Here is a 15,137-nt window from a genome sequence, read left to right as displayed (position 1 = left end):
TAAGCAACTGATATAAGATTAAAACACTGCTCCTGATTTTAATGATGGTTGGACTCACTGAGCTGTACGAATGTTTGCTGGTTCTGGTTCTCTTTCCTGACACCTTCAGGGATGCGACCTTGAATCCCGCCTCCGTTCTGTGTGTTTGCATGTTTTCCTCCAGGTGATCCGGATTCCTCTGAGTTGCCCATAGTGTGTGATTGTGAGTGATTGTGAGGCCCCTCAGGAGCCCTAAGCAAGATAAGCAACTGGGAGATGAAAGGATGTGTGGACATTCCCTGTGATGTCAGTGTTCTTGTTTTTATATGCTAACCTGTGTGGCTTTTCCCATGATCCTTTGCTAGCTCCCTTTAAAATCAAAGCAGCAAACATCAATAAAACTTAATAAAAAAAAATTGCCTGAACCTGCCAACAGTCCCCCCCCCAATATTTTTTAAATGCAAAGTGATGTGGGGTACCAGCCAGGAATCAGCTTAAGGTTCAGTTTGACAAGTTTAATTAGAACACCACCTACTTCCACACTATTCCCTTAATAATTACAATGAAAAAAAGCTTGTGGTTATACACCATTTGCTGCGGGCTTGAGTTATTCATGTGTGACTGTCATTTTTACGGAAAGGAAATAATTAAAGAATAAAAAAACAGCTTGTGTCCACGTTTTGGGTTACTGATGTGGACCCTACAGATGCCCCCCCCCCATCCCACCTCCGCAGCTCAAGGCTGCCAGTCATAATGCCTAGAGGTTGCCATGGAAACTGTTTTAACACCTGGTAAGGATCGGGGGGTGGGGGGCTACGAGGGGCTGGTGGACGGATGAATGGGTCCGAATCAAGGCAGGCCGGCTGAGCAGAACCGACGCCCGCGGTTATTTCTCTGCTTTTTAGTGGCACGGCAGCCAGTCAGGGACACAGAAAGCCCCCCCCGAGGGACAGGAGCACCGTATTTTGGCCAGGCAGCCTGGTGTTGCTCACCGTGTTCGAGACGGACGCGGGCGGCGCCCTGGTGCTTCTGACCGGGTTCGAGACGGAGGCGGGTGGGGGCTTCTGCACAAAAGCGCATCTTGACTGTCATGCTCCACAAGACCTTAATTGGGCCGCAGTTTCTGAGGTACACGTTGGTCGTCCATTTGGATGCACCAAACAAATTCTGGGCTTGTGAGATCTGCAGATATTGGCAGAAAACTTACATAACATGGAAGATAAAACAGTAACAGTTACATACCTCCAAAGTTACTGACACAGTGTAAAGTTGCATTTGTATTTACACTCCCTGGGAGTCAAACCCACAACCTTTGCTTTGGAACTGCAATGATCTGCTTGCTGAGCTACAGGATATCCCTTTATGTTATTTCTATATGGGCAAAACCTGGGTTTCTTCCATGCAGTACCGATCGAGACCCATGTAGGACCCTAGGGTAGCTTCAGTGCCGGCTGAGACAAAGTGAAACTGGCCAGTTAAGTTTGCATGCCCTCAGAAAATGGTGCCCTAGACGGCCGACTGATGGGTTGACCAGCACTGCTCCCATTCCACTGTCATTAAATGTTACATCTATGTGTTAATGACTCTATATATTAAAACCACCACAGTCACGTTTCAGAGTGAGTCTATTTTCTCCCTCTTTTCCGTGTCTTGAAGCACGCAACGCCACAGCTTATGGGATTTTGTTACTGTGGAATGAAACCTTTCCAACGTGTCGTGTGTTTTTCTCTGCGTCCTACTTACGCCACTGGTAATTTGTGCCGGAGCGTTTTCGCCAGTTTAACACCAATTAAAGTCGAGCCTGATGCTCCATGTAAAAATACCCAGAACGGCAGGCTCTGTTCCCTTCAACGCCCTCCAGTCGGATTACCAGCGCTGAGGCGAAACGCTGGCAATTTTCACAGCAAATTTATAACCAGTCTTAAAACAAATGTCACTCCATGTTCCCCAAGCCAAATACACAGATTTTATTATTTTTTGTCCTAGCCAGCAGCTGTATAACTCAACCAAGTTTCCACATGGATGTCCATAAGACCAATACTGCTTCCTCGTTTGGGCAGCAACACAGATTTTGTCTTACTGTGATCTTGTTCTTTGCAGGCAAAACAAGATTCTTCAAAAGAAAAAACCCACTTTGTAGATGAATCATTTATTTAAAGGCAGTAAGTCTGGAAAATATATTAGGTATTGACATAGCCATATAAGTTGGATATTGAATTAGTGTTGTGATATGTTACAGTTATTGTATGAAGATTTATATACATACTGTAGGACGGCAAATTATCTTTGAGGTAAAAATTCTCTTGTTGATTGATGGCAATCTTAATTTTTTCTTGGTCGTTCCGACTGTAGTGAGGTTACAGAAAGTCGTTAGTTTAGGAACCCCGTGATTTACTCTGTGCACTTTGCCGACGGGCGGCGTGGGCCAGGCAGCTGAATGACACATCCAATATCCTGAAAAGGGCTCTTATTCCATTGTGGGCATTCAGCGGTATTTGTGAGCGATAGTGGGGCTTTGTTAGCGCTAAAGGCTGCTCATCCTTTGTTAGCGCTAATGGCTATTCCTGCTTCTCCTTTTAGCGCTAGCGGCTGGTCATCCTTTGTTAGCGCTAATGGCTATTCCTCCTTTGTTAATGCTAACAGCTGTTCCTCCTTTGTTAATGCTAATGGCCGCTCCTTCTTTGTTAGCACTAACGGCTATTCCTCCTTTGTTAACGCTAACGGCCGCTCCTCATTTGTTAGCGCTAATGGCTATTCCTCCTTTGTTAATGCTAACAGCTGTTCCTCCTTTGTTAATGCTAATGGCCGCTCCTTCTTTGTTAGCACTAACGGCTATTCCTCCTTTGTTAACGCTAACGGCCGCTCCTAATTTGTTAGCGCTAATGGCTATTCCTCCTTTGTTAATGCTAACAGCTGTTCCTCCTTTGTTAGCGCTTACGGCTGCTCCTCCTATGTTAGCGCTAATGGCTGTTCCTCCCTCGCAGGTGGATGCCATGCAGTGGGCGGGGGGCAGCAGGGCCGCACCGGCCTCTGTGTGCAGCCTGCCGTGCCAGCTTGGCGAGCGTAAGAAGATGGTGAAGGGCGTGCCATGCTGCTGGCATTGCGAGCGCTGTGAGGGCTACCACTTCCAGGCGGGCGAGTTCAGCTGCGAGCTGTGTCCATACGAGCAGCGGCCCGACCGCAACCGCACCGGCTGCCAGCCCATCCCCATCGTCAAGCTGGAGTGGCACTCACCCTGGGCCATGGCGCCAGTCTTCATCTCCATGCTGGGCATCGTGGCCACCACCTTCGTCATCGTCACCTTCGTGCGCCACAACGACACGCCCATTGTGCGAGCCTCCGGCCGTGAGATGAGCTACGTGCTGCTGACGGGTATCTTCCTATGCTATGCCATCACCTTCCCCATGATCGCCACCCCTGATGCCGCCATCTGCTCGCTGCGCCGCATCTTCCTGGGCCTGGGCATGTGCTTCAGCTACGCCGCCCTGCTCACCAAGACCAACCGCATCCACCGCATCTTCGAGCAGGGCAAGCGGTCGGTGACGGCACCGCGGTTCATCAGCCCCGCCTCCCAGCTGGTCATCACCTTCAGCCTGATCTCTGTACAGCTACTGGGCGTCTTCGTGTGGTTCGCCACTGACCCGCCGCATACCGTGGTAGACTACGGCGAGCAGCGCACCCAGGACCCGGAGAATGCCCGTGGCGTCCTCAAGTGTGACATCTCGGACCTCTCCCTCATCTGTTCCCTCGGATACAGTATTCTGTTGATGGTCACGTGCACTGTTTACGCCATTAAGACTAGGGGGGTCCCAGAGACCTTCAATGAAGCCAAACCCATTGGATTTACCATGTACACTACCTGCATTATCTGGTTAGCATTTATCCCCATCTTCTTTGGGACCGCACAGTCAGCCGAGAGGGTAAGCCTGCACCAATGTCATATTTCACCAATGAAATATTTATGGAGTGTTTGATACACAGTGTGCAAACTAGATTGCAGGAAGGAGGCCAATTGCCCATAATGCATCACTGTTGAGAGTAGATGAAGCCACTGTTTACTACTGTTGCTCCTTGGATTGGTAAAATTATACCTTAGTTATTTGATGGTGAGGAGGCGAGAGGTGAGGTCATCATTCATCCAATGGATTCTTACTGGGCCAATCCCATTGGCTCCTGGATAGATGTGAGAAAAAGGAAGCATGTCATTGGATAGGGCAAGGTGTGCAGAGGGAGGACCAGGAGATGAGAGTTCACAGCTCTGTGAGGAAGCAGATGTCACATGGTCCGCCCGGCAAGAAACCCGAGATGTGTTTTAGTGACTTAACACCAGCAAGAGGCAAGGTCACGAGCTGCAAATTGATAGTCTTCTTCCATAATTAACAGAGGGGACCTTCTACCTCAGTTTCTACCAAGGTGCTAGATGCATTAGTAATGAACATTTACCATCAGGACCATTCTCCTCTTCTGCATGTAAGTGAACCAAGGTGCCCGATGGATGCCAAGTGACGGTTCAGAGGCACTACCCCAATAGGAATGTTTAGCTAAACTTCTTACCATAAATTGACCACATTTAGTTATAAAAGCACTTTAGTTTTACTACTGTTACACTTAGCATTTTGAATTGTGTGTAATATAGAAGGGAAAACTCAGTGTTGGGTTTGAGTCTATTTAACTATAACACCTCATTAGTCAAGCCTTGCCGTAGCCCAACAATAAATCCATCACCTCCGTGATGCTCTTCTCAAACGCAGTGTAGCTGCGGTTGTTTTTTTTGGCCGGACACCTTACATATCCATCCTCGAACGAAACCTTCCTCACTTATTTATGTTTCGTCATCTCAATCTTCGAGAGATAAGTATTCAACTTTCTCCTTGGCAACCGTAGCTCATTTCACCGAGACCAGCAAAAAAAAGGACGATAACTGTGTGCGTTCCACTAGAACGCGCCTTTTCACTGGGGATGTAATTAGTCTGTAGGAAGCAGATAAATGTTTCAGATGTTTCAGCGTAACAGCAGACCTGTCAGGTTCCTGAAAGGACTGGGCTTCATGTCCCATGGATCGATATGTAAAAAACTCAATCAGTCTATCCCCAGGCAGGCGGACAGGTAAACCCCCCCCCCCACAACCAAGGAGAGGCTGAAACCACCAGGCAACTCTGAGCTCTATCATTGCGGCCAGGCAGGCAGGTTGTGGGTGAATGGAATGAAGCTATCAACCCAAGGAGCTTGATACCCCCTGAGAGTCCCCCCCCCCCTTCAGATACATCAGTGGGTTCAAATTCTCTGCATCACAGCAACCTCAGCTCAAACAGCCCCCCCCTCCCCGTTTAGTAATACCTGCACTTGCTTTTTTTCCCCACTCGTTAAAAAACACCACACTAAAACCAGTCATATAGCCTGGAAAATCAATCACCCAAATTTGTCCTTCAAATAAGTCAGAGGATTTAATGACCGCAAGGTGTTGATGTAAGAAGAACATTAAACGATAATCTACATTTGCTGTCGGTATTGTCCTTCCTTTCGCCCACCAGATGTTTGGAAAACGCCCACTGAATCTGTGCTGCTACGCTGTTATTTAGATGAACGGTCACATTATGCCGGGAGCTGGGAGGATAAGTTGTCGATATGCTGAGAAGCGCTCGCTTCGCGTATCTGGCAGCCTTGAGAGCAGAAGCATCCTTGGATTTTAAACTTTCATGAGATACCTGTGACAGTGCATCCTAATGCGGGAAGGGAAAAAAATGTAGCAATTCCGCCTGGATGAGATTATGAAAATGAGGGTTTATGGGGTTTGCCTTTGTCAGCAGATATCTGTTGAGACCTGGCCAAAGAGGGTGATGGGGGGTGGGAGTATGACCAGCTGTGAGCATGCTGCCTTATAAGGTGACAGGAGTATGACCAGCTGTGAGCGCGCTGCCTTATAAGGTGACAGGAGAATGACCAGCTGTGAGCACGCTGCCTTATAAGGCGACAGGAGTATGACCAGCTGTGAGCACGCTGCCTTATAAGGCAACAGGAGTATGACCAGCTGTGGGCACGCTGCCTTATAAGGTGACAGGAGTATGACCAGCTGTGAGCACGCTGCCTTATAAGGTGACAGGAGTATGACCAGCTGTGAGCACGCTGCCTTGTAAGGTGACAGGAGTATGACCAGCTGTGAGCATGCTGCCTTATAAGGCAACAGGAGTGTGGCACCAGTTCCCAGGTTTTTTGGCTGCATTCACTGCCAAAGCACAGAAACCCCTTCACGTTTGTGCATTTGACATTTGTGGTTTTGCTTATTCGCAAATTAGCTAGAAACAATTAAACAGAATATTTTTGAAGGTTGCTGGAAGACCACAGAAACTCAAAGACGATATGCAAGCCATGAACAATACTGAAAATGATTCAAATTACATAAAATCATATAATATATAAATATACATCATATACATAAATATACATTATATTTGTCAGTGTAACTGCATGCTATATCTTTAATATTAATATTAAGTCTGGGCTTGGGTACCTTGCACCAGGGACGGATTATGGGTTGTGTGGGCTCCTGGGCAAAACGTTCGCGAGGGCCCCCCCCCCCTCAAAAAAAAAACCCAAAAAAAAAAGCGCCAGCATTGTCTGGGATGGCTAGTTGCTACGTCATCATGCCACTTGTGGGTCCAAACTAGTGCGGCGTACCGTGTTGTAAAAGCAGAATGATGTTGACAAAACTATCTTTTGCCGCTTATTACCTTGGAAAAAGTGAAAAGAAGGTGGCTTAAGTTGATACAGTAAGTATCAACAAGTAAGTAAGTAAGTTCAGTAAGTAAGTAAGTAAGTAAGTATCAACTTACAGTAAGTTAGTTCCTATAGCAGGGCCGGGGGCCCCCTGAAAGCACCGACCCCCCCCCCCCCACCACCACCACCACCACCACAACCACCACAATTCAAGGGCCCTTGGCAGCCAAACGCCCTCCCTCCATGTTTCCATCAGAGGCCCTATAGGGTCAGGGGCCCTTGTAGGCAGAGGATCAAAGAATGTACAGTAGGCCCTCTAAAATAGACAAACGAAAATACATTGTTGATAAGCGTTGCAAATTGTTTTGGGCTAGGGGCCCCACGGGCCCCCTGCACCCCAAGGGCCCCTGGGCAGCGGCCCCGCTGGCCCGGTCCGTAATCCGTCCCTGCCTTGCACATCTTTGTCTTTATAACCAGCCTCGCTCACCTGTTAGCTGGCTTTGTGACTGAGATCTTGTGTTTCTCCCTGTAACTTTTAAACTTCTCGGTGCCATTAATTTGGCCTTTTCAATCATGAGTCCAAAACATAGTTCTCCCAGTGCGTACGGTAGTAACTTTGTACCTACAGGGGCATAATTTAGATGGTTTGTAATATATATTATGTAAAAAGGTCTTGGTAGGAAATGAAAATGAACAATGTTTGTTTAGATACTGATAATAAATAGACATGTTATTGCTTAGGTTAGCAGACTGTTATGGGTTAAGGTTGGGGGGCCCAAGTGTTATTTGCAAATTTTTGCATGTTTGGGGATCTTCCAGCCCTAACCCTCAGTAATATGAAGGGGTTACTGTACAAGCCACACCTGCCTTTCATTGGTAGCAACTGATCTGATGGTGAGACTGTGAGAAGATGAATAGCAGTTTGGAGTAATCACAGTCTGGAATCGTCTTCTCTTGACTATGCGGTGGTTTCCTGAATGTAAAGTATCCCCATCGCACAGCTGGCTGCGCGATCAAACTGCCAATTTCCAATGTCACACAAAGCTTGCTACTCAATATCATCCTGTTGTCCATGATGGATTGAAAACAGACTGTTTAGCCGGCTGAGGAAATGACCGCCAGAGAGTTTCTAACGATCCGAGTCCCTGCAATTTATCTTGGCAGCGTACAGCAACTTGGTCTGCTTGCTCTACTGAAGTGCCTAACTAGTGGTGACTTTGCAAATAAAATCCTTCCATCAGATACATCAGAGAAGGAATCACACAGGTTAGACACAATGAAATATATAAATCCATGGATTGTATAAACAGGCCCTTGCATTTTGCAGGATGAATTGCCGGTTCTTTGTTTTTCTCTCTTTCAATCTCATAAATGTTGTGGTTCTTATACTGTATATGTTTCATTAAAATATTGAAAAATGTTAAAATCCGAATACTTTGCTGATTATGGGATAATGTTTGTTGTTCCAAAGTTTTATTCTAGTCTTGTCGCTCTTTGAATTCTAAACCCATGGTTTTGCTTGGCTGGAGTTGTGCACCCATGACATCAGTCTACCGAAGTTCTGTGTCCTGGTCTCTATGCATCATTATGGTTTCCTTGTGTTGTTTAGTTTCAGGTTCTGTTTCCTGGTTCTCATCCCTGGCTCTTCTGCATATGGGTCGTTCTGGGCCTTCCCAGCAGTCGGCAAGTCCGGAGGGTTTGGTGTTTTCTGTGCTGTACTGTCAGACTCGGGGACCACTAGACAACGCGGCATCGTGGGTGCGACGGTGTAGTTTGGGGGGTTTTTTGTTAGTATTTTGTCAGTTGTGGAACAAAATAAATGGATTTTTATTGAGCCCCTAAGTCCTTGTGTGACAGAAGACTGAGCCCTAATATGGACTCAGTGGAGGTTGTTAGTTCTCGTTACGGTGCTGGAGAAGGGATGCCAGATGTTTGTTTTTTCGTCCACCCAGTCTAGTTATAACCCTCTCAGATGTTTTTTTGGTGGCAATTCAGGTTTAGCACGCAGCCTCTCAGACATCCTGTCAATTTTGGTCTGCCTCAGTCCTGGGACACAGCAGACCTATCATTATTTAATTCTCTTGGCTGTTTGTGGCATCTGGGTTTTTGTGTGGATCAGTGCTTTGCGATTTGCCCTTTACGAAGGGGGCTTGATCACACCCGTACTGAGTGGGACTGAGCGAGGTCCACCTGACCCGAAATGGAGTTTGAGGCTCCAGGTTCTTTTGAGAATGAGTAGCAAGCTATCTGTGGAATCACAGAGGTCCTTCCAGAGTTTAATAGTTTTTTTTTTCCTGGTGTAATGACTGCAGGGGGGGGGGGGGTGGAATGTTGTCAATGTTGCTCTTCCAAGCAAATGGACAGTGAAGCCCCACAACGTGCCTTTTTAATGCTGGAGGTATTTTCCGTACGTGTTTAAAAAATGTCAACACTAAAAGCTTTCACTTAAGGTGACGCTGCTGTTAGTGTTTCATTGACTGGCTGACACGGACATCTAGCTTAGCCTTTAATGGTTTTAATGGGAAGATGGAGGAGGCAGCAGCTCCAGTGGCGATTAGTGTGGAGTGATGACTGGGGTCGGTTGACGGGGGTCAGTCACTTTAATTCATTGCTCCCATGTCTGTAAGCACAAACTGAAATGTTGTCTCTCCTCTGCCCAGTAAACTCGACCAGATCCCTGACACCCACAGTATTGTTACTTTGTTCCCCCCAATCCACTCTCCCAGGTTTGATTTTCGTCTCCTTTCTCACGAAATGGCTCATTCTGTTCCCTTCTTTGATAGCCTGTCCCTACCCAGTCCCTAAACAGCAGAATCCCCTTTCCCAGTTAAGTTGTCATCTCTGTCCCATCCTTCTGTTATGCGATTCTGCCACTCTGACAAAGCTGATTCTTGGAGTTAACAATCTGGAGAAGAAGAGGCAGTCAGCCGTTTTTAAGCAGAAACCAATCATCTGTACTGGGAGACACCTACTGATCTGAAGGGCCTCATCCAAACTCTGTACCAGTCACCCCAATCAACATTCCAAAATTGGGGCTAATGAGATTCTATCTACCCTTTAGTCAGCAGATCCCTGATTTAGGTGCATAAAGACACTGTCAGCCACTTCGTGGTCCCTCTTCACACATCTGTCCTGAACAGGATCTGCTGGAATAAAGGTGCTTTCTTGCCATATAAACACAGAACTGTGATTCATGGAGCTGGATGGAACCTGGAACGGAAATTCTATGCTCACATTTCAATATAGGCCCATGATTAGCCTAGAGCAGACTGCAGCAGGAGTTAGCCTAGCATGGACTGAGTGAGCCTAGTGTGGATAGCTGCAGGCTTTAGCCTAGTGTAGACCATAGGAAGAATCAGCCTAATGTGGACGTATAGCAAGACTTAGCTTAGCATGGACCACAAGAGGAGATAGTCTGACATGGACTTGCAGCAAGACCTGGTATGGACCGTAGTACGAGTTGGCCTAGCATTAGCCACAGGAGGGATTAGCGTAGACAGCAGCAGGAGTTAGCCTAATTGTGGACCACAGGACACATTAGCCTATCAGGGACCTGTAGCAAAAGTTAGCGTAGAATGCACCACAAGAGGAGTGTATAGATTAAATCACAACATGATTTTCAGCAAAGCCTGACATAATCGCCACTTAATGATTCTGGAGATCTGATGACTGGAAGGCAAGAAGTGCTAATTTGGGCTTATGTACTGCTTTGTTTTATAAATAACCAAAAATAATTACATTTGCTTTAAATGGCAGCAATTAAGAGGCTATTGTTTGGTTGTAGGAATGCTTGTTTACTTCACCTACAGTGTTTCAGATGTTATTTAATAAGGGGTATTCATGTTCATTAGGCACAGCACACTTCCATGGTAATCAAGTTATACTGAGCTAGACAAAGACATACCAGTTGTAATCTTATTATTGGCTCATTGATGTAATATTATAGCGACATAATGGTATCACCCATGGGTCGTGTGTCTGTTAAATGCTAAATCTTCGTAGAGTTCATGTATTTATTTTAAGTTGAAGTTTGAATTCTGATTATAAGTAAACGTTAGCATGTCACATGAAAACGGAATGAAATCGCAAAACAATTCTGCATCATTTGAAATAGCTCAGCATGATTTAATTATGGGAGGCTATTTATTGCACGGTTGGCCTATTAGCTAAATGTAGACTTGAGAGGTTCAGGCCTACAGGCCACAGAAAGCACTTGCTGTTCATTGATGCACGATGCACAAGTGTTTAGCCGCCCGCAAAGCCACGTGGCCATTCGCCAGGAGAATTTTTCCGTTGAACACTCAAAAATAGGATGTTTTTTCGAGAGCCCCTCTTGGAGTAGCTTGGCAGACGGTAACCCTGGAGACCGGGTAGGGCATTGAGAGGTCACTTGTGTTGTTTTGTAGTTTTTTTTTAAAAAATTTACTGCATTTGCTGCATACCTGTCCTGGTGGGAAGCGGCCCAGTAATGGAAGTTGGATGATCCGTCCTCCCCAGAGGGTGGAGAATTGATCTTTGCAATAATTTGGGCTCAGTTAAAAATGAGTTAATAGTGTTGAAGTTTTCCTTGGGGGGGGGGGGGGGGGGTCGCACTTAGGGGGTTGGGGGGGGGGGAGGTCACACTTGCTCGTGAAGCAGATTTCAGTGGCGCACTTATTTGGAGCAGTGTTCGGCCTAATCCGTGAAAAACGGAATTAAACACGCCTCTAATTCGGGGATGGGCGTCCACGTACTCGTGGCTTAGCTGAAGCCGGCTTTCCGAGGGCTTTTATACGTTCTGTACTCGCACCAGAAATGGTTCCACTACCCCCCCGATGAAGTGATGCAATAGCTGGAAAGCTGCTTTTGTACCCGGGGGGGGGGGGGGGGGTTCTAGCCCAAGGGTATCACAGCAGCCATTTCCCATGTTTGCCGGCACGGGGAGTGTGTCCACTCTGAACTTTCGCCTGCCAGACAAGCAGTGCTTTACCGAGACCCAGTTACTCTCCTCGTCCAGGGACGGTGATGGTTTTTTCCCAGTCCTGCTGCCATGCTGCAGTTTTATACCCTTTTGGTTAGTGGCTGGAGTCGGAATGAAAAAATCAAATGGCAAAGCTGGTCCGTGCGTGATTAGTGTGGGTCCTTCTTGTGGGTCGATGGGAATCGCGTTTGTACACCACCTTCATGTAACACTAATCCCCAAACACAGGGGATCGTGTCATGGCAGTGGGGGCGGGACGTCCTTAGTGGTAATCAGGGACGCCCGAAAGGGGATGACTTTCAGGGACCCGGACACTAGAGGGAGCCCACGAGAAATGCAGCGGTCGGCGAGAATGACGTGGAAAATAAATCGCTGAATTAGAAGTTTGCTGAATGAAATACACATTCAGTAAAACCAATGGATATTGGGAGTCTTGGTTTATGAAAGGTTAAGGGGGTGGGGGTCATTTGATAGAATTTTTCAGGGGCCCAGCCATGTCTTTGGTCATTCCATTGCTGAACTGGGGGGGTCATGGTAATTTTCCCAGCTGGTTAACCCAGTGTCACCATCTGGCTTCAGACAGGTCAGCAAAAGCTTAAAAGAAGACGTCACATTTCACACCCTGTACTCGCAAGGAAAAAAAATACACAAAATGGCTTATGAATGTCTATTACCGTAATAAATTGAATGAAACGTCCATTAGCATAATGAGCTGAATGAAAGACCAAATTCATAATTCCATTGCAGGGCTATTGAGCACAACCTGTTAACTCATTTCGGTTGGATAAGCAGCCAACCGGAAACATGCCAGTGTTGTTATTAAAAAAAATGTACAGCTGTGTTTACTTTTTAAGATCGGTTCATTTTGAGGGGAGAGTGGTTGTTTAATTGTATTTATAAATGGTGGCTGATGAATACCATCTCAGTGTTTCTGCCCTCGTCCTGTCTGTCATTCTGCTCCTCTTCCGGGTTTTATTATCTCCTAGTCAGGGGGGCCTTCGAGGGAGGAAAGTTAGACGATTCTAAGGGCCCCGGAGTGACAGGGACGCTAAAAAATATTGGAAACATAACTGGATTGGGGCCCTTTAAGATGTGCTTTCCTGGGGCCCAAAATCCCCAGCGGCGCCCCCTGCTGCCAGCGTGTGAATAAGGTAAATATTGGGCCTCTGTGATAGGAGTGATTCTTCGTATGGTCTTTACCTAACCCAGGTCCACAGGACAGGGCAGTGAAGGGCCACAATACCATTAGATTTGCTACAGGTATGACATAAGTTAACCTGGACTCAAAAAGCCAAGACTGACTGAACAGTGTGGCTGCTGTGTCATGTGGCTTAGATCATGTGGCATGTAGATCATAATACTAGTTTCCATTTCAGCTCCATGGGAGAGCCTTGTCCATAGAGTCACTCACATAAGTACCCATTTGTATAAATATTATATGGGTACCGTACTTTTAGTCACTTCAGGACGAGCATCCAGTGAACAGGGGCCCGCCTCACCTGTCACTCATCGATTCAAAACATATCATTGGCTAATGATAAGGTAGGCGGGACAGCACAGTGGTACAGCGGTTAGCACTGACTCACACCTCTGGCTCCATGTGTAGAAGTGGCATGTTTTTCCCGCGTCATCGCGGGGTTTTCTTGGGGTACTCCGGCTTCCCCCCACAGTCCAAAAACATGCTGAGGTTAATTGTAGTTGCCAAATTGCCTGTAGGTGCGCATATGTGAGTGAATGGTGTGTGGGTGTGTGTGTGGTGTGAGTGTGAGTGTGCCCTGCGATGGGTTGGCACCCCGTCCTGGGTTGTTCCCTGCCTTGTGCCTGTAGCCTCTGGGATGGGCTCCAGACCCCCTACGAACAATGAATAGGACAAGCAGTTACAAGGTAGACCCTTCTGTTAGTTTTGGAAAGATACTGTATAGCACCCAAAAACACATTAATTATTCTCGTTAAGCTCACGTCTGCTAAAGGGAAGGTGAGCACTTCTGTGCACGAGTTCCTTTGGGTTTTCTGCCCCTCCTTACGCTGCAGTTTAGGAATGTCCGTTTCCATGGCGCCCGCTGTCACCGTCCGCACCGGCTCCGGTATGAAGGCTACAGATGAGCGCTTGCCCTCGGAGGCGCCTTGCTGTCACGACGCCGCTTATGAAGCAAAGGCCACCCTTCATTGGCTGTCATCCCACACGGCGTGACGGTTTCTGGCGGACAAATTAATGGGGCCCTCGTGTAACAGGTCTGAAGGGTCTCAGGGAGTAGTGTGGTTATTTTTGGCTGGCGGGTGACGGAGGGCTTTAAGCCGGCACGGTTTCCGCTGCTCCCGTTGCTGCGAGTCGAGGATGGGCTGCAGGGGTTTGGCGTGGAGGGTATAAAAAATGTCATGCTGATTTAGTGAAAATTAAGATCTATAAATGCGAAAAGCTAGATGGGGGGGTGGTGTGCAGTTCTTTGAGTTACACCCCTGTTCCTGTAATTGGAAGGTTGTAGGTTCGAATCCCATGCATATAAGTTATATTCCACTGGGCCCTATGAGCAAGGCCTTAAACCACCCCCCCCCCCCAAAAAAATGCTCCAGGAGTGCCAGATAAATGTCCTGACCCTACACTCCGACTCCAAGCTTCACTCTGAAGTGTATCTCAAAAAGGACAATAAGACAGTGTACATGTTCTCATAATTGTGCTAATAGAGCTTTGTCTATTGAAGAATGATGCTGAGCATTTTTTATTTATTTTTAACCCTCTTCTGCCTCAGATGTACATCCAGACGACCACGCTGACCATCTCCCTGAGTCTGAGCGCCTCCGTCTCCCTGGGCATGCTCTACATGCCCAAGGTGTACGTCATCATCTTCCACCCAGAGCAGAACGTGCCCAAGCGCAAGCGCAGCTTCAAGGCCATCGTCACCGCCGCCGCCATGTCGGGCAAGCTGACGCAGAAGGGGGGCGACCGGCCCAACGGCGAGGTGAAGACCGAGCTCTGCGAGAGCATGGACACCAACAGTGAGTGACGCCGCCGGGGAGCGAGCCAGGCTGCCACGGGATAGGCGTGGGAATACCGTAAAGAACGGCCCGGCACTTTGGCGGACGGTAGCTTCAGTAGCAAAATATAAACAATTTCATTCATGACTCAGTGTAAACAAACCAGAATTCAACCGAGAAGATGAAGGCTGCTCTGCTGACCTGAGTATTTTATGAGCCATTTATGCCGTATTATGTCTGATTTGAGGAGTTTTTCATTGTTTTTTGCACGTAGTGAAGGTGTGATTAAACCCGCAGCAAATTCTGGTCGAGTCCTCCATCCACTCTGGACTTTAGAGTCCGAGGTGCGTGCCCAGCCTTCTGTCTCTCACTGGGATCCCGTTTCTATGGAGACACCCCAAGGCAGATCCCGAGGATGTGTGATTTCAGATCCCCGGCAGCATTCAGGATCGACGACCTGCCGGTGGCTCCTCGCTGGAGGTCATGGAAACGTATCGGCGTTGCGATTGGC

The 15,137-nt window shown here is 47.4% G+C and overlaps 1 protein-coding gene across 2 annotated transcripts in view; it reads left to right on the top strand.

Moving 5' to 3' along the window:
* The window catches only part of LOC111857075 (metabotropic glutamate receptor 8-like), a 116,432-nt gene that overhangs the window by 99,946 nt on the left and 1,349 nt on the right, over positions 1–15,137 (top strand). For both annotated transcript variants that reach the window (XM_023837580.2, XM_023837574.2), the window contains exons 9-10: positions 2,964–3,899; positions 14,401–14,647. In XM_023837580.2, coding sequence (XP_023693348.2) covers positions 2,964–3,899; positions 14,401–14,647 — 1,183 coding nt within the window. The remainder of the gene's footprint in view (positions 1–2,963; positions 3,900–14,400; positions 14,648–15,137) is intronic.

This window comes from Paramormyrops kingsleyae, chromosome 3, assembly GCF_048594095.1.
Source record: "Paramormyrops kingsleyae isolate MSU_618 chromosome 3, PKINGS_0.4, whole genome shotgun sequence".
NCBI classification, from domain to species: Eukaryota; Metazoa; Chordata; class Actinopteri; order Osteoglossiformes; family Mormyridae; genus Paramormyrops; species Paramormyrops kingsleyae.
This window is presented reverse-complemented; position numbering and strand designations above follow the sequence as displayed.